The 17504-nt window shown below is 54.8% G+C and overlaps 1 protein-coding gene across 3 annotated transcripts in view; it reads left to right on the top strand.

Moving 5' to 3' along the window:
- Positions 1 to 15670, top strand: part of MIGA2 (mitoguardin 2) — a 26520-nt gene extending 10850 nt beyond the window's left edge. For all 3 annotated transcript variants that reach the window (XM_059410582.1, XM_059410581.1, XM_059410580.1), the window contains exons 7-16: positions 3032 to 3149; positions 4691 to 4791; positions 5364 to 5479; positions 6365 to 6437; positions 6580 to 6666; positions 11319 to 11417; positions 11732 to 11866; positions 12568 to 12621; positions 13370 to 13486; positions 13760 to 15670. In XM_059410582.1, the coding sequence (XP_059266565.1) occupies positions 3032 to 3149; positions 4691 to 4791; positions 5364 to 5479; positions 6365 to 6437; positions 6580 to 6666; positions 11319 to 11417; positions 11732 to 11866; positions 12568 to 12621; positions 13370 to 13486; positions 13760 to 13966 (1107 nt within the window). In that variant the 3' untranslated portion in view covers positions 13967 to 15670. The remainder of the gene's footprint in view (positions 1 to 3031; positions 3150 to 4690; positions 4792 to 5363; positions 5480 to 6364; positions 6438 to 6579; positions 6667 to 11318; positions 11418 to 11731; positions 11867 to 12567; positions 12622 to 13369; positions 13487 to 13759) is intronic.
- Positions 15671 to 17504: the final 1834 nt, after the last annotated feature.

The following is a 17504-nucleotide window of genomic DNA, read 5'->3' as shown; positions in this document are numbered from 1 at the left end:
TTTTTTTTTTTTTTTTTTTTTTTTTTAAAGATTTTATTTATTTATTTTACAGAGAGAGATCACAGTAGGAGAGAGGAAGGGAAGAGATCACAGAGAGAGGAAGGGAAGCAGGCCCCCTGCTGAGCAGAGAGCCCGATGTGGGACTTGATCCCAGGACCCTGAGATCATGACCTGAGCCGAAGGCAGCGGCTTAACCCACTGAGCCACCCAGGCGCCCCTGATGGGGTTTTTTGTCTTTTTTTCAGTTTGTTCATTTGTTTTGTTTCTTAAATTCCACAAATGAGTGAAATCCTATGGGTTTTAGTCTCTCTGGCTTATTTCACTTGGACTTTAAACTCTGTAGATCCATCCATGTTGCTGCAAATGGAGATTTCATTCTTTTTTAATGGCTGAATAAAAAAGAATAATAATATTCTTTTTTATGGTATATATACATATATATGTGATATATATATATATACATATATATATGTGTATATATATGTGTGTATGTACATATATATATGTCACTTCTTTATCCATTCATCTCTGGATGGATACTTGCATTTACAATAGCCAATATATGGAAGCAGCCCAAGTGTCTATCCACAGACAAGTAGTTATGTCTTTTTATTCTTTTTTTTTTTAAGATTTTATTTATTTATTTGACAGAGAGAGATCACAAGTAGGCAGAGAGGCAGGCAGAGTGAGAGGGGGAAGCAGGCTCCCCGCTGAGCAGAGAGCCCGATGCGGGGCTCGATCCCAGGACCCTGAGATCATGACCTGAGCTGAAGGCAGCAGCTTAACCCACTGAGCCACCCAGGTGCCCTGTCTTTTTATTCTTAAATTGTAAGGGTTCTTTGTATATCCTAGATATAAGTCCCTTATCAGAGAGAGGCTCTGCAGATACTTTCTCCCATTCTGCAGATTGTCTTTTCACTTGCTTGATGGCATCCTTTGAAGCACAAAAGTTGTTTTCTTCATCTTTCGCTCGTGTCTCCGACTGAGCCAGGGAAGCACCCCTGAAGCACAGAGGTTTTTAATTTCAATGAGTTCAGTGTATCTTTTCTCTTCTGTCTTTGCACTTTGGGTGTGACATCCAAGAAACTGGTCCCTAACCCGAGGCCACTTGACTGAGAAAGAGTACACAGACCTTCGCCAAAGCTATGGGGCTGTGCCGGCTGCGCTGGCGGGGAATTGAGCAAAGCGGACGGGGTCCCAGCATTCCATGAGCCTTACTGGGGGGCTAGCTGAGTGAGCTGGGCCACTTAACATCCTTGCGTTTTCTCTGTGAATCGGGGTCACGGCCATGCCTGCCTTCAAGGGTGCTGCAAGGCTGAATAGCAGGTGCCTGATCCTAGACGAGCTCTTGTGTGTAGGAGCCATTTCCAGCATTGCGTACTCTCTGAGCCCATCCAGCTCTGTCCCCAGAGGCCGCAGGCTCGAGCTGGCCTTCGGCTCCTCCCTGGGGTCTGGTTACATACAGGTGCAGGCTCTGGCAGCCTTGGTAGAGAATGGAGTTGGGCCTACCTATGCCTGGCCTCTTGGCCGAGAAGCTGCTGGGATCAAAGGTGCGGTGCCTCCTCCTTTGCACATACCAACCTGGAAGCCAAGGGCAGGAGGAGGCTGTTGTGTCTTCAGCGCAACACTTTCCCAAGCACGCACAATTTGTATTAAGAGTGGAATTTGAACCCAGCTCTTTCTGGGATCCTGACCGTGCTTTTATGATAATGATCTTATTATCATCCGTACATGCTATGTTATATATGTACATTACATGTTATAGATTATGTATTATAGTTTATGTGTTATATATGTTATATATTATATCATAATGATGATTATAATAATCAACACCGGCCATCACCACAGGCCAGGCTTGCATGGAATGATTTGCATACCTGCTCTCCTTCCTGTTTCCCCCAAAATCCTGGAAGTAGGTACTCTCATCTCATTGATAGGTAAGGAAACAGAGGCTTAGAATGAGGAAGTAATTTACTTGCGGTCATACCATTTGGAGCTGGTGGTGCTGGGGTCAGAGCCCAGGTCAGCATTGTTCAGTAGGAAGTCACATAGCTCATTTAAAATTTCTTAGAGACCACACTAACAAGCAAAAAAGAAACTGGTAAAATCAATTTTAATAATACATTTTATTATTTATTTATTTTAAGTAGGCTCCATGCCCAGTGTGGAGCTCGTGGAGCTCAATGTGGGCCTTGAACTGCTGACTCCTGAGCTCAGATCAAGAGTCAGACGCTCAACTGACTGACCACTTAGGCGTCCCTTAATAATGCATTTTATGTAATCTAGTATATGGAGAATATTACCATATCAACATGTGATCAACGTGGAGCTTCATTGAAATATTTTATTTATTTATTATTAGAGAGAGATAGAGAGAGCATGAACAGGGAGCAGAGGAAGAAGCAGGCTCTCTGATGAGCAGGGAGCCCAACGTACGACTTGATCCCAGGACCACGGGATCATGACCTGAGCTGAAGGCAGATGCTTACCTGACTGAGATACCCAGGCACCCCTTATTTTATTTCTTTTTAAATATTTACTTGAAATAGAGTGTGTTTGCACGTGCGCACGCTTGCAATGGGGAGTGGCAGAGAGGGAGAGCCGAGCTCAAGCAGACTCCTGCTGAGCACAGAGCCTGATGTGGGGGTTCGATCCCACGGCCCCGAGATCATGGCCTGAGCCAAAACCAAGAGTCAGACGCTTCACTGAGTGTGCCACCCACACGCCCTGAGATGTTTTAGAGTATTTTTGTTTGTGGTTTCTTGGTACTAAGTATTTGCGATCGGTGTGTGTTTATACTTAGGGGACATGTATAGAAGAAGGCCACATTCCCAGGGCCACATTCCCAGGGCTCCTTCGCCATACGTGGCTGGTGGCTCCTACGTTGGGCAGCTCCACTCCAGACGTCTGCTCCTGCTGCTGGGTCCCAGATCCTGTTCCCCTTTCCCGCCCCTGTCATTGGTGAGGGGAGACCGTTTGCCTGGGGAGTGTGGAGGGCCCGGGCTGATGTTCATTGTCTTAATTGCAGCCAGAGTCCCAGCGAAGGGAGTTTGCAGAGAAGCTGGAGTCCCTGCTACACCGGGCTTACCACCTGCAGGAGGAGTTTGGGTCCACCTTCCCGACCGACAGCGTGCTGCTGGACCTTGGTGAGCTGGCCTGCTTGTAGGCTGGGGTGGGACAGGGCTTGAGAGACAGGGTGGAGGTAGCAGGTGGCAAGGGAACTGGGGTGTGGCTCTCTCCGAATCCTCAGAGCCTTTGGACCTCATTCGATCGGTACCTTATACGTAGATGGGGAACAGGCCTTAAGGGAGAGAAGCTTTGTTTTGTTTATTTCTTTGTTTTAAGATTTTATTTATTTATTTTTTTTTTAAGATTTTATTCCTTTATTTGAGAGAGAGAGAGAGAGCACAGAGGAAGAGTGATAGGGAGAAACCAACTCCCAGCTGAGCGGAGGGCCCAATGTGGGACTCCATCCCAGGACCCTGAGATCATGACCTGAGCCCAAGGTGGCCGCTTAACCTACTGAGCCACCCAGGCACCCTTAAGATTTTATTTTTAAGTCATCTCTACACCCCCAACCCTAGATTGAGAGTCACATGCAGTACCAGCAAAGCCAACCAGGTGCTCCAGAGTGTTCTTCTATGTGGTAGGCAGCAGCAGGGCTTGGTGGGGCCCAGAGTCTCCGGCCACTGTGCCTTGGCCCATCCCTTCGGGAGCAGGCCTTCAGGCATGTGTTTCAACATCTCCCCTGAAGGGTTCCAGGCCTTTGATTCGAGCCCTCTTCTGTGGGCACGAGGCGGGCAGAAGGGATGGCTCATCTGGAGGTTAGTTGAAAACAGGTCTTACTGCTGGTCCCCCAACCCCCGACTGAGGTCAAGGCATGTGACATCAGGGAAAGAGAATGAAGCTGTTTGGCTGGACAACCAGTGTGCTGGTGCCCACGGTGTGCCAGACCCCATGCAGTGAGTGGACCCCAGGACCCTTCTCTGGGTGCTCTCAGCTCTGAGGGAGAGCATCAGACTCCTGTGTCCAGCTCTCCAGTTCAGCCAGTGGTGACACAGGCCTGGCGAGGACCTGTTACAGTGACACATCCTCCCACGGCCTATCCCCAGTGGCTTTCCCCAGAGAGGAACCCTGCATCCTCTGGCCTCCCCTTGCGGCAGAGAGGGCTGGTGGGGCCCTTAAGGCCATGGCCTCTGGTTATCTGTTCAACAGAACTTTCCTAAATGCCCTGAAGGCCCAGAACCCCGCAGCCCCTGGGCAGAGGAGGCTAGAAACACCGAGTCCACGACCAATGCGTTCCTTGAGCTCTCTGTCATCAGTGGTTAAGTTTGAGAGGGGAGTCCGGTCGCTCAGGGCCACACAGTATGGCGGAGCCTGTCTGAGCAGAGTTTAGGAGCCCTCGGGCCTTGGGGTGCGGCTCTATGGCCATGGGCAGTCCCCCTCAGCAGCCCAGTTCCACACCTGACTGTGCCCACCTCCAGCAATACTGGAACATCGAAAGAAGCCCTTCTGTTGAGGCACTGAGCCCAGAATCTTCTCGCATATGTGTTCAGTACACGGCAGCTGTGCGATCGGCGGCCCCAGCCAGCCCATCATCAGGCGTCGGTCACCTTGCGCGCTGCGTTCCCAAAAACCCGGTGATTTCGGAGTCTCAGCTCAGCCCTTCTCTTCCTGCTCTTGCCAGAGAGGACCCTCATGCTGCCCCTGACCGAGGGCTCCTTGCATCTACGGGCGGATGATGAGGACAGCCTGACCTCTGAGGATTCCTTCTTCTCCGCTACTGAGGTGAGGGGGGCGGGGTCGAGGGGCAGAGAGGGGGGTGGGGAGTGAAGCCGGCCCCGTGGGACCGTCACCATGAGCACTGGGTCGTGGGAAAGTGAAGGCATTTCCTCTGACAGGAGCAAAATTTGGCAGTTTCCAAGTGCTGCTCCCCAGGGACCCCACACACTGGCTGGAGACAGGGAGGCGTGAGAAGCTGGGGTCCTGGGTCCTGTGGGGGAGGGCCGGGGTCTCCCCCACCCCGTGGCTCCGGCGCATGCCGACCTCTCCCGTCTTACACTGCGTGGCCACGGCTTGGCATTAGTCTCCTGTCATGGCCACGTGTGTCAGGCCCAGCCACCTGCCTGGCGTGAGATGTGGGCACCTGTCCAGTCGATGGTCCCTTTGGGTCAGGCCCCTGGCGGAGGTGGGGACGCTGAGAGTCAGAGCTGGACTCAGATCGAGGCCTCCTGCCTGTTGGGTCAGTGTTCCCTCCAGCAGCCTGTCTGAGAGGCTGACCACTAGGGTGTCCCCTGGGCAGGCCCCCACACTCCACAGGCCGTGACCCCACCTTCCTCTTCCTGTGCGCCCTCCCCCAGCTCTTTGAGTCCCTGCAGGCGGGAGATGACCTGATCCCACTGTCCAGGCCGGCTGCGGCTTACGAAGAGGCCCTACAGCTGGTGAAGGAGGGCAGGGTGCCGTGCCGGACCCTCAGGCGAGTGCGTGGGAAGGAGGCAGGGAGCAGGGGCTGGTGGGGCGGGCCCTGTCCCCCTGCGGCCAGAGGCCAGAGAGGCCAGCAGTGCCCCAGCGGCGGCTCGTGGCCCAGCCAGGGAGGGTCTAGAAAGGCCTGGAGTTCTAAGACAGGCAGGCCTACAACTAACAACCGCAAATTAATATAATTAATTAGTGAAATAATAGTTGTTTCTACTTATTCTAAGTTATCACAGGGATCTAACCACAGAAATGCAGTGGGCTTTCTTCCAAAGCCGTGCCCTGAAGTAATCTGTCTCTGCCACGGCCCTGAAGCCGGGCCCTGGCTTGATTCCTTCCAAGTTCTGGCTCTTCAGAACATGTGGCCCTGGACGAGTTGCCTCACCACCCTCGGCCTCAGCGTCCACATCTGTGGCATTTTTAGGTTTTGATCCATCTTAAGTTAATTTTGCTGTTTGATGTGAAACTCTGAGAACTCAGCTTTTGGCCATGACTCCGGATTTAAATACGTGTGTTTAAAGCTCATTGACTGAAAATAAGGTTGAGAGTCCTGGTTCCCCAGTGTGGATGAGGGGAGCCAGCCCGGGGGACCTGCAGGTGCCCCAAAAGGGGTGAGAGCTGGGAGCAGTCCTCTGCGTCCTTGGCTGGCTGGGGCCTGAAGGAGCCCGAGGACAGCCCAACTCCCAGGGCCCAGACCTGCCAGCTGTGCTCAGTGCCACTGAGGACAAGACACCCTCAGAGGGTGTCCAGTCAGCCTCTTCCCTTCGGTTTGGGGGGCACCGAGGCCTAGAGGAAGGCAGGCACTCGCCCACAGTTGTACTGCGCGGCTGAGGTAGGACCACTCAGGGCTCTCCCCGATCCCAGCGTGACTGACTGTGCTGCTCCTCAGGACTGAGCTGCTAGGCTGCTACAGTGACCAGGACTTTCTGGCCAAGCTGCATTGTGTGCGGCAAGCCTTCGAGGTGGGTGTCGGGGGCACCTGGAGAGAGCCGGGGCTGGGGGGCCGTCGGGCACACCTGCCTCCCCTGTGCAGATGGGTCATGGGCCCACCCCATTATACGGACTTCGCCGCCAGCTCGCTCCCCTCCCTTCCTCATTCCTCAGGGTCTTCTAGAAGACAAGAGCAACCAACTTTTCTTCGGGGAGGTTGGCCGGCAGATGGTGACGGGCCTGATGACCAAAGCCGAGAAGGTAGCTTTTTTCAGGTTTTCTTCCTACCTTGGCTTTTTTAATTTTAACTTTTGTAACTTTTATTTGGTTCTGTTTATTTATTTATTTATTTTTTTTTTAATTTTTTTTTAAGATTTTATTTATTTATTTATTTGACAGAGAGAGTAGGCAGAGAGAGGTGGGGGGGAAGCAGGCTCCCTGCTAACCAGAGAGCCCGATGTGGGGCTCCATCCCAGGACCCTGAGATCATGACCTGAGCCAAAGGCAGAGGCTTAATCCACTGAGCCACCCAGGTGCCCCTATTTGGTTCTGTTTAAAAAAAAAAAAAAGCCCAGGACGCCTGGGCGGCTCAGGCAGTTAAGCGTCTGTCTGTTGATTTTGGCTCAGGTCATGATCTCCGGGTCATGGGATTGAACCCTTGACTGGGCGTCCTTTTCCAGCCCTGCACCACCCCACTTGCATTCACGCCTTCTGTCTCTCAGATGAATAAATAAATCTTTTTTTTTTTTTTTTTTTAAGATTTTGTTTATTTATTTGACACACGGAGACCACAAGTAGGCAGAGAGGCAGGCAGAGAGAGAGGAGGAAACAGGCTTCCCGCTGAGCAGAGAGCCCGATGCAGGGCTCGATCCCAGGTTTCTGGGATCATGACCTGAGCCGAAGGCAGAGGCTTTAACCCGCTGAGCCACCCAGGGGCCCCTGAAGAAATTAATCTTAAAAAAAAAAAAAAAAGCCCAATCTGAAAGCAAGCTGAGGAGCTTTGACTTCATCCTGAAAGCTCAGGGGGTGCTGGGAAAGGCTTAGGAGGGGTTTCCTGTGCTGATTCTGAAAAATACGGTTCTGTGTTGCTCTTACTTCTGATGATATGGTCACTCAGTTTTATAGTTCAGTGACTTCCAAAATGCAAACCTTAGGTCTCCCTGAACCTGCCAGGGGGAGCTACCACCCCAGTCGGCTGTGTTTCTCCTCCCCGGGTTCACGGACTAATCTTGAACGTGGTTATTGAATTTCCTAAGTTCCCTACAGACTGTTCTGCAGCTGTGTTTTGTTGCGTAAGAGTATATCTTGTCTATCGGCTCATGTTGGCGGATGCAGTCACTCTTACTGATTGTGTAGTGCTCCCTCGGGCCGGCTCGCCGTGGTTCAACAGGTCCTGCAGTCAAGGGCCGTTTGGGTTGTGATTTTCCACTGTCGCACCGCTATTACGATCCGTCTGTTAGAGACCTCTTTAGGGACCTGTGGTTTTCTGTGGGGCAGAGCCCAGTTGTGGCAGTACCATGTCTCAGGCACATCTGGGTTTTGCCAGTCCGCTCTTGGAAATGCCCTGCCAGCCAGCAGCATAATCGTGTGTGTCCTTATGTGACATCAAATGTAAGGCGTCGGTAATTGGACGTTAGTAACCCTTTTAATCTATGTTATGCATCCTTTCATGTTTCCTTGATTATTAATAGGCTGTGTGAGTTTTCACATTTATAGGCCACTTGTTGGAGCGAAGCCCCTGAGAACACCCCTCCCCTGAGTCCTTTTCACCTCACCCGTCCAGCTAGTGGTTCTAACATGCACCTCTGGGGGCACCCAGCCGCCTCAGTCGGAGGAACCTGAGACTCTTGATCCCGGGATCATGAGTTCAAGCCCCACGTCAGAGGCAGAGATGACTTAAATAAATAAACTTCTAAAAACAAATAAATAAAAAATAAAACACGCCTCTGACCACAGCACCCAACTGCCTGAAAATGTTCCCTTGTTCCCACCGCCGTTGAGGGAAAGACCAAACTTTGTTTCGTGGCCGGCTGCCACACACCCTTTGCCCTGTCCAGACTAAAGGGCTCAGGCATTATTGATTTATTTTAATTTAATTAATTTATTTTTTAAAAAGATTTTATTTATTTATTTGACAGACAGAGATCATAAATAGGCAGAGAGGCAGAGAGAGGAGGAAGCAGGCTCCCTACTGAGCAGAGAGCCCGATTCGGGGCTCGATCCTAAGACCCTGGGAACATGACCTGAACCGAAGGCAGAGGCTTTAACCCACTGAGCCACCCAGGTGCCCCTTATTTTATTTTTTAAAAAAGATTTTATTTATTTATTTGACACAGAGAGAGAGATCACAAGTAGAGAGGCAGGCAGAGAGAGAGGAGGAAGCAGGCTCCCTGCTGAGCAGAGAGCCCAATATGGGGGCTCGATCCCAAGACCCTGAGATCATGACCTAAGCTGAAGGCAGAGGCTTAACCTACTGAGCCACCCAGGCACTCTATTTATTTATGTTTAAAGATTTTATTTATATGAGAGAGGGACAGGCAGATTCCCCACTGATCAGGGAGCCCACTCTGGGGCTTGATCCCAGGACCCTGAGCCAAAGTCAGATGCTTACCTGACCAAGCCACCTGGGTGCCCCGAAGGCCTCAGGCTCTTAGTGTACACCTGTACCAGACTTTCTCCCCAATCTGGGCCTTCGCCTATGCTGCTCCCTCTGTGCCTCGAACACTGCCGCCCAGTGCTGTTGTCGTCAGCTGCTTTATTGTAAGTATACACATGGGAATATGAAATGTATTTATAGGATTTAATGAGTGAAAAGGTGAACCCCTGCATACCCAGCCCCAAAGCTAGGAAGTACCAGCATCTAGAAGCTCCCTGGTCCCCATTCCTTCCCCTTCCCCTGGGTTCCCCATCTTTTAAGTCCCTGCTAACCATCTGTCTCCCCAGGAGGGCTTTGCCAAGAGTCCTCGGGCTGACCTTGCCAGCGCCGCCCCATGACCCGTCATCCTGTTGGCAGGTTGCCCTCTCTCACTACTTGCCAAGCTCCCCGAGGGCCAGGACCACAGCTGCCCCAGCACAGGTGTGTGCCCGGCCCAGGGCCTGGCACGGGGCAGGTGCTCCCTAAGTGTTCCTGATTATTCTTCCAGAAGCTGCTGTTTAGCCAGCAATGAGCCCAGCACTTTATCATGTGTCTTTTACCTCTGGTCGCTGATTTGGTCCTGACCACAGTCTCTGCTCGGTGGATAAGGAAACACTCGGTGGATAAGGAGAGGGCCAGGGGCTTGCCCGGGGCCCTTAGCCAGGGAAGGGTAGAGTTGGCCTTTGAACCCAGATTAGCCTGACCTCAGCCTAGCCCTTGGCCTGTTCTCTGTGGCCTCCCAACACAGGGAAGGAATGCACATGTGAAGGAAGGGCAGGTGAGGGCCGAGTGGGTACCAGGCGCTTAGCAGGTGTCCGTTCTCCGTGGCCCTCCCCAAGGGGCCTGGAGGTGCGGCTGTCCTTGCTCATCTCAGTGTGGGGTGTAGGTTTCATGAAGAGCTGGGGGGCAGCTCTTGAGGGCGGGGCCTGCACTAAGCCCTGGGACCCCGGCAGGCACGGATGCCCTGTCAGACCCTTGCAGGCAGGTGGAGGCAGGTGAACCCTCACCCCATCCCACTCCCCACCCCCCCGGGAGGGTGCCCATTCGGCAGGCAGCACCTAGGCTCTTGCTAGATCAGCCCCTGTCGTTGCTGCGTGTCCATGGGCCAGACCTGCGCCCTCTCCGAGCCTCCTCACTAACGTGTTCGTGAGCGTGTCCTGGGGACGTGGGGAGAGCGTGTCAGACGTGCTTGGCCACAAGCCCTCATCTTCATCGTCCCCCTTTACAGGTGAAGCAACTGAGGCTCAGAGATTAAGGCATGGTCTGGGGTCATTCTAGCAAATTCTCTTCAAAACTTAATGAAAATAGGGTTTGTTTATTTTTTTTAATGATTACAAAAATATTCATTTTAGCAAAACCCAACAGACACATAAAAGCAAAAAGAAAATTCGTCCCCTACTCCACCACATTTCCATTTTGGTGAACACCTGTCTCGTGGCTCCTCTACCCTGGGTTCTGCGTGAGCGGCATCAACCCGCCTGTGCTCTTCTGTGTCAGCTCCATCCTGCCTGGCTCTCGGCCACATCACTGATGTCCCAAAGCCTCAGCATGCCTTTCTGTAGAGTGGGTGTGCTGGTGGACCGTCCCTCTTAGTACCACGAGTTAGATATGTTGATCCGTGTGAAGATAGACCGTGGCACCCCAGCTTCCCAAGTCCATCTGTGCACACCCCTGTGTGTGCACATCCCTGCGTGTGCACGTCATGACACACGCCCCAGCTCCACCTCCCAGCCCCAGAGCGTGCGGGATGTATCCTGTGAGCCAACAGCAGCAGCAGGTCTTAGACGCTGTTCATTACTTAGGTCCAGGCGCTAAGTGTTACGTGCGTGAGCTCACTGACTCCCCCAGAGCAGGCCCAGGAGTGTGGGCCGTAGCTTCTCCCGCTTCATCAGGGACACCCTGGGGCACGAAGATTTTCATCTTTGGCTGCTTGACTCAGCTTCCTGTCCTCATGCATCTTTGCAAAGTGAGCTCACGCTGTCGAGTGTTTGCATCTCCCGGGCGGCGTTTGGTGCCCGGTTGTGAGTTGGTGTGAGATGTCGTGGGGTGTGCTGTTGTTGGATCTCTCCCAGACGTGTCCTGGTCTCTGAGAGGCACATTGCGGTGGTCAGAGGACACTTCTTGCCCGATTTTCTTGATGGCCGCCGCTCCAGCATCGACCTCAGCCCCGCCTTGGCTCGTCCCTCTACGGGCCTGTTCTGCCTGTTCCTGTGGATCTCGTCCAGGTGAGCCATGGAACCTCTCTCATGACCACAGCAGGCTCTGCTTCTCCCCACAGAGTCCCAAAGGCTTCCTGGAGAGTTACGAGGAGATGATGGGCTATGCCCTACGGCCTGAGACCTGGGCTACCACGCGGCTGGAGCTGGAGGGCCGGGGGGTGAGTCGGTTTATGCTAAGCCCCGGGGCCGCGGGGTCCCTCGTACCCGAGATCCTTGGAGTGGGGGGAGTGCCTGTGTGGAGCTCCACCTTAATTCCGAGGCCTGAGATGGGCCCATCACTGCTGCTGGCCCTCGGGTCCTGCCCTGCCACGGGCCCAGGCTCTGCCAGCTGTGCCCCACTGTGGCCTGGAGAGGTGCCCACTCACCCGTGTGTTCCCACCCAGGCCCCCCACGCACCCGCGCCTCTCTGGACTCGGTCTTCCCATCCGGACAGTGGGCCTGCTGCCTTCAGAGCATCCCTGCCCTCTCACAGGTGGTGTGTATGAGCTTCTTTGATATTGTGCTGGACTTCATCCTCATGGACGCCTTCGAGGACCTGGAGAACCCCCCATCCTCGGTGCTCGCTGTCCTGAGGAACCGGTGGCTGTCAGACAGCTTCAAGGAGACGGTGGGTGGCTGCCCTCCGCGTCCAACATGCACTCCCATCCCCCATGCCTTGGCCCAGACTCTGTTCTCTTCCCTCCCTGGCTTTGAGCACCAAGCCTGGGCCTCCCACCCGTCAGGCAGCAGTCACCCCTCTGGGCAGCTTCCCCTTCCCCGCATGATATGCAGCTCCCGAACCTCGGCAGACCAGGTATCTGCTTTGGATCAGCTTCCCAGGGGACCCCGTTCAGAACCCGCAGGGTGGGTGTTTTCCTTCTGCATCGGGGTCCTCGTTAATTCTACCCCGTGTCCATGCATCTTACTGAGTTAAGACACAGGAAAGAAAAAGGAACAGCGGGAGAAGTTGAGTGTGGGCTCCGTGGGGCAGGCGTGACCTGGGGCTGGTCTTTATGCAGTTTGCGGGTCCACACAACCTCTGAGTGAGGTGGGCGTGCTGGGTCGCGGCCATTTTACAGAGAAGGAAACTGAGGTCTGGGGAAGTTCCGTGGCGAGTGCAGAGGCCTGCAGCCACGAGGGTTGGCATCAGGATTCCGGCTTAGGTGTGGCCAGTTCCGGACTGAGAGGAGGGAGGCAGCAGAGCTGAGGCACCGCCGAGCCCTGTCTTCCTGCTTGGGGTGATGGGAGCTGGGGGCACATAGTGCGGGGCTGCAGGCATGGCCTGGCCTGGCCTTCTGAAACCTGGCCGGGGTCCCATCTTTGGTTTAGGCTCTGGCCACTGCTTGCTGGTCAGTCTTGAAAGCCAAGAGGAGACTGCTGATGGTGAGTGACCCCCTCCGGCCCCGGGCGTGGCCCCCACCTCAGATGACCAATGGGCGTGCACTAGCCCTTGTTCTAGCGGCAGGGTGGCGTGGGGAGGGCTGGGCAGAGGAGTGGGGCTGGTGCAGGGAGATCTTGCTAAGTCCCCAGGCCCTGCTGTACCTCTTGTACCTCTGCCACAGCACTGGCCCCCTGTGGCCGTTTTCTGTCCCTTGACCAGGAGGACCGCAGAGATGCACAGAGTTGTGCTTCCTCTCCTCCCCAGGACCCCGCACAGCACGGGCCAGCAGGAACTGTGGGAGGACTCACGGGAAAGGGCATCCTTGAGGGAGGGGAGGCGCCTGGCTTGGTCGAGGCATCTGGTGGGGGCAGGGCGCCCGGGGAGCAGACAGAGCAGCCTCCCTCCCACCCCCAGGCTGCTGTTATCTGCAACCCCGGGCGGCGACTGGCTGCTCTATCTGGGCTGCGATCCATGGCTCCCCTCTGTTAGCCAGACTTGGCTGCCTGGCAGATACCAGCCGCCACTGCCATGTTCACTGGGCACTTCCTGTGCTGAGCCCACCCCGTCCCCTCCTCATGCAGTCCTCCCAGCAGCCTCGAGGTTACCCCCGTTCTGCAGAGGTGAAAGCCCTATCCCTTGCCTGGGGTCACCCAGCGAGCCCACAACTGAGCCAGCTCTTTGCCAGGCCCCCTGGGCCCGGCTGCCGCCCCCTTCCGGCATCTCAGCTCTGAGCGTCGCCACCTTTTCCAGGTGCCCGATGGCTTCATCTCTCATTTCTACTCCGTATCGGAGCACGTTAGCCCCGTCCTAGCCTTCGGCTTCCTTGGACCCAAGCCCCAGCTCGCAGAAGTCTGTGCTTTCTTCAAGGTAAACAGGGGGCGTGGCCCACCTGGGCTGTTGGGTGCATGGGAGTGCCTGGCGGGAGCCCGGCCCATGTGGGTCTGCCTGGGTTGTCCGGTGCGCGGGGGTGCCTGGGGAGAGCCTGACCCACGTGGGTTTGCAGCAAGCATGGGGTGGGCTGCGGAGCCTGTGGACGGGCTGGCGCTCCGGTAGCCAGGGAGGGGCCTGGGGCGGTCTGGAGGGCATCTGTGTGGGGGAGCGTGGCCCAAAGCCCCAGCTGACGCCAGCCTGGCCCCCCAGCACCAGATTGTGCAGTACCTGCGGGACATGTTCGACCTGGACAACGTGCGCTACACGTCTGTGCCGGCGCTGGCGGATGACATCCTGCAGCTGTCCCGGCGCCGCAGCGAAATCCTGCTGGGCTACTTGGGGGCGCCCGTGGCCAGCAGCGTGGGCCTCAACGGGGCACTGCCGCGAGAGAACGGGCCCCTGGGGGAGCTGCAGTAGCGGTGGGGGCAGGCCTGCAGTTGGGGGTGGGGCGCCAGGGCCTCGTCTGTGAGGGCGGGCGCAGAGAGAAGGCTGTTTCCTCTTCTCTGGGTTGGCATGGAAGGGCCTGGAGATCCACGGCCATCAGCAGCGGCAGAGCCTGGGCTTTGGTGGCCAAGGGCGATTGCCCCTGACCTTGTCCCTCGTCCTCATTTGGGAATCCCCACGAACTGCCTTGGAGAGGGTTTGGAGCCCCTGGGAGCCCACCCGACTGCCCTCAGCCATCCCTGGGGGAAGCGGCTGCGGGACCAGTGATCTGTGGGGCCGGAGGGAGAGGAAGGTGGTGGGAGAGAGGGAGGGGTATTGTGAGGACAGGTGGGACGTGCGGAGCTGGGGCGGCCTTGGTGTGGGACCCCACAGCCTCCCCTGACCCCGGGGCTGCTGATGAAGGAGGCTGTGGAAGATGGGTGCCAGGGCTCTGCGGCAGAGGCCACACTGTCCTAGACAGAAGGAACCTGGGCGAGACGCTGCCCGGTCCCGCCGGCCACCACCCAGAGTGTTGACAGCTTCAGAAAGGGAGGGCGGGGCCACAGAGTGCCAGGGGCACCCCTCGGGGGGTGGCATGCCTAGACCGTCGGAGGGTGGGACAGGGCGGGTCGACCTTCCTTGTGCTCAAGTCTGGGCAGGGACTGGGCCCTTGGCAAACCTAAGCACGAAACCAGAATGCTGTCCTCTGACATGCCCTTGTCCTGCCAAAGAGCTATCTCTCTTTCCCCTTTGCCACCACCAAAGACGGACAGGGGAGGGGGTGCTGGTTCTCGCACCCCACCCTCCTGCCTCGGTGAGCCTGGAACCCCTGGGTGGTGCTAGGGCGAGCCGGAGGCTGCAGCCAGGGCTTATCTCAGGCCTGTCGCCTGTGCTGCCGTTGGTGGCGGGGGCCCAGGGACCACGTCAAGAAGGTCAGAGGACACACAGGGCTGGACCGAATCCCCGGCCCTCATTAAGCCAGGCGCTTTGCCTTCGGCTCGACACATAAAATGCTCTAGCTGGGCAGTGGCTGGTCTTAACAGTCATCCCCATGTTGTCCCCACATCTGCGGGGTGCTGTCAGCCCTGCAGGCTTATCTCACAGTGTTTTCACCGGAGGTGGGATGTTTTATTTATTGCCTTAACACTTTATTTTGAGGTCTACCCCTATCAGGCCGAGAAGCCTCCCAGAGACACAGAGGCCTCCCTGGTCTCTGTACTCCGGAGGCTGGTTCCCCAGACCAGGGCCCCTAGCCCCTGAATGGCAGAGGGGTCCTGGCAGGGAGAGAGAGGAGAAACAGAGGGGTCGTGCGGGCCCAGCCCATCAGCTCTGAGCCCACTCCTCTGCACACTCCCTCCTGCTCCCCAGGCTGGGGGATCCTGTGTCAAGCCAGGGCTCCCACTCTCCAAGGTTGGTGCCCAGGAAGGAGCAGCCTCCTGGGTAGGGAGGCCTGAGTGGCCCTCCCCTCCAGCCCTGCATTCCATTCATTTGCACTTACCCTGCGCTATGAGTGTCATCTTGGGCCGGGGGCCCCCGGCCTCTCTGATTTGCTCCCGAATCACTCAGAGCGGCATCTTGGTTTTGTCTTTGTTTACGCGTCCATGCACTGCCTTGGGCACTGGATTTGTTGCAGCTTCCAACTTTTGTATGGTAGAGTGTGTGTGCATCGACTTCCAAATAAATGATTTAAACAGTGGCGTTCCGGGGCGCCTGGGTGCCTCAGTGAGTTTGGCCTGGGATCAAGTCCCGCGTCGGGCTCTCTGCTCAGTGGGGAGTCTGCTTTTCTCTCTCTCTCTGTCTCTTAAAATGGGGGATCTTAACAAAAAAAAAAAGTTAAAAAACAATGCCCTTCCATGTGGCCATGCTGATGGGTACATGTGTGGCCATGCTTCCTGGGCCTCCACTGGAGACTCGCTCTTTGGGGTGCAGGGGGTGGAGTTTCCAAGAGGGCAAAGGTGGAGGGAAGCTTGGTGGGGGCTGCGAGCCCCCTTGGGGCCACGTGGCAGCCTGGCAGGGTCAATGGGTCCCAAGGCAGGGAGGGCCCCCAGGTTGGGGGACAAGTGGGGGAGTGTCAGCACAGTACTTAAGGGCACAGATGGGGGCAGCCTGGGTGTGGATCCAGTTCAGGCAGCATCTGGGTAATGTCTCTTCTCTCTGGGCCCCAGAGTCCATATCTAGAAGATACAGGTGTTGGCCCAGCTGTGGGGGCGTGGGGGGCAGTCCCAGGTTCAGTCACTGTAGAGCGGGGGCCAAAGGCTGGAACGGGTAAGAATGGACCACATCCAAGCTGGCTAGATCGAGTGTTTTCACAGTCAGACCTCAGGAGGTTTATAGGAAAGGCACTCAAAAAAAACCCTTCACTTAGAAAATTTTAAATGTACAGCAAAGTTAAAAGGAAAATCCTAGAAAGGACGCCCATCAAACCAACACCTTGAATCATTCATTTACATTTTGTCATATTTACATCGTGTAAATACTTCTCTAAAACATTTCAGGGCACCTGGGTGGCTCAGTGGGTTAAGTTGCTGCCTTTGGCTCAGGTCATGATCTCAGGGTCCTGGGATCAAGCCCCGCGCTGGGCTCTCTGCTCAATGGGGAGCCTGCTTCCCCCTCTCCACCTGCCTCTCTGCCTACTTGTGATCTCTCTGTCAAATAAATAAAAACTTAAAAAAATAAAAATAAAACATTTCTGAGTGTGGGACATGGACTTTACCCCTAAACACTTGAACCGACAAATCTTAAATAAGGTAGCTTTCTGGCATAAGCATAACGCCATAATCATGCCTAGGAAAATATTATTGGTAACTATTATCTGCTAGGGTTCTGAAAAAGAGCTTTTCCTGATGGACTGGAGGTGGCCTTCAGTTCCACCTGAAGAAGAGGACAGATGCTTTCTTTTACTGTTCCCGTTGATGACTTGAGTGAGGACCTGATCCTTACCTCCAACGCTGGCAAATAAGTTTGCATTCAATGGTTTTATTAAGGTACAATTTATATGCTATGAAGTGCACTTGCTTTAATTATTTTTTATTTTTTTAATTTTTTGTATATATTTAGGGGCACCTGGGTGGCTCAGTCGTTGGGTGTCTACCTTCGGCTCAGGTCATGATCCCAGGATCCAGGCCGATATCAGGCTCCCTGCTCCACAGGAAGCCTGCTTCTCCCTCTCCTACTCTCTCTGTGTTCTTTCTCTCACTGTGTTTCACTCTGTGAAATAAATAAAACCTTTTTTAAAAATTTATATATATTAGGGGCACCTGGGTGGCTCAGTGGGTTAAGCCTCTGCCTTTGGCTTGGGTCATGATCTCAGGGTCCTGGGATTGAGCACCGCATCTGGCTCTCTGCTCAGCGGGAAGCCTGCTTCCCCCTCTCTCTGCCTGCCTCTGCCTACTTGTGATCTCTGTCTGTCAAATAAAATCTTAAAAACCTTTTGAAATAATTACAGCTTCACAGGAATCCACAGAGATAGTATTGGGGGGCTCCCACTTATCCTCACCCAGTTCCCCCGCAGTGGCTTTGTCATTTTTTTTTT

The sequence above is a fragment of the Mustela nigripes genome, chromosome 9 (assembly GCF_022355385.1).
Source record: "Mustela nigripes isolate SB6536 chromosome 9, MUSNIG.SB6536, whole genome shotgun sequence".
Lineage (NCBI taxonomy): Eukaryota > Metazoa > Chordata > Mammalia > Carnivora > Mustelidae > Mustela > Mustela nigripes.
Note: the sequence above shows the minus strand (reverse complement) of the source record. Positions and strands in the feature narration are given on the sequence as shown.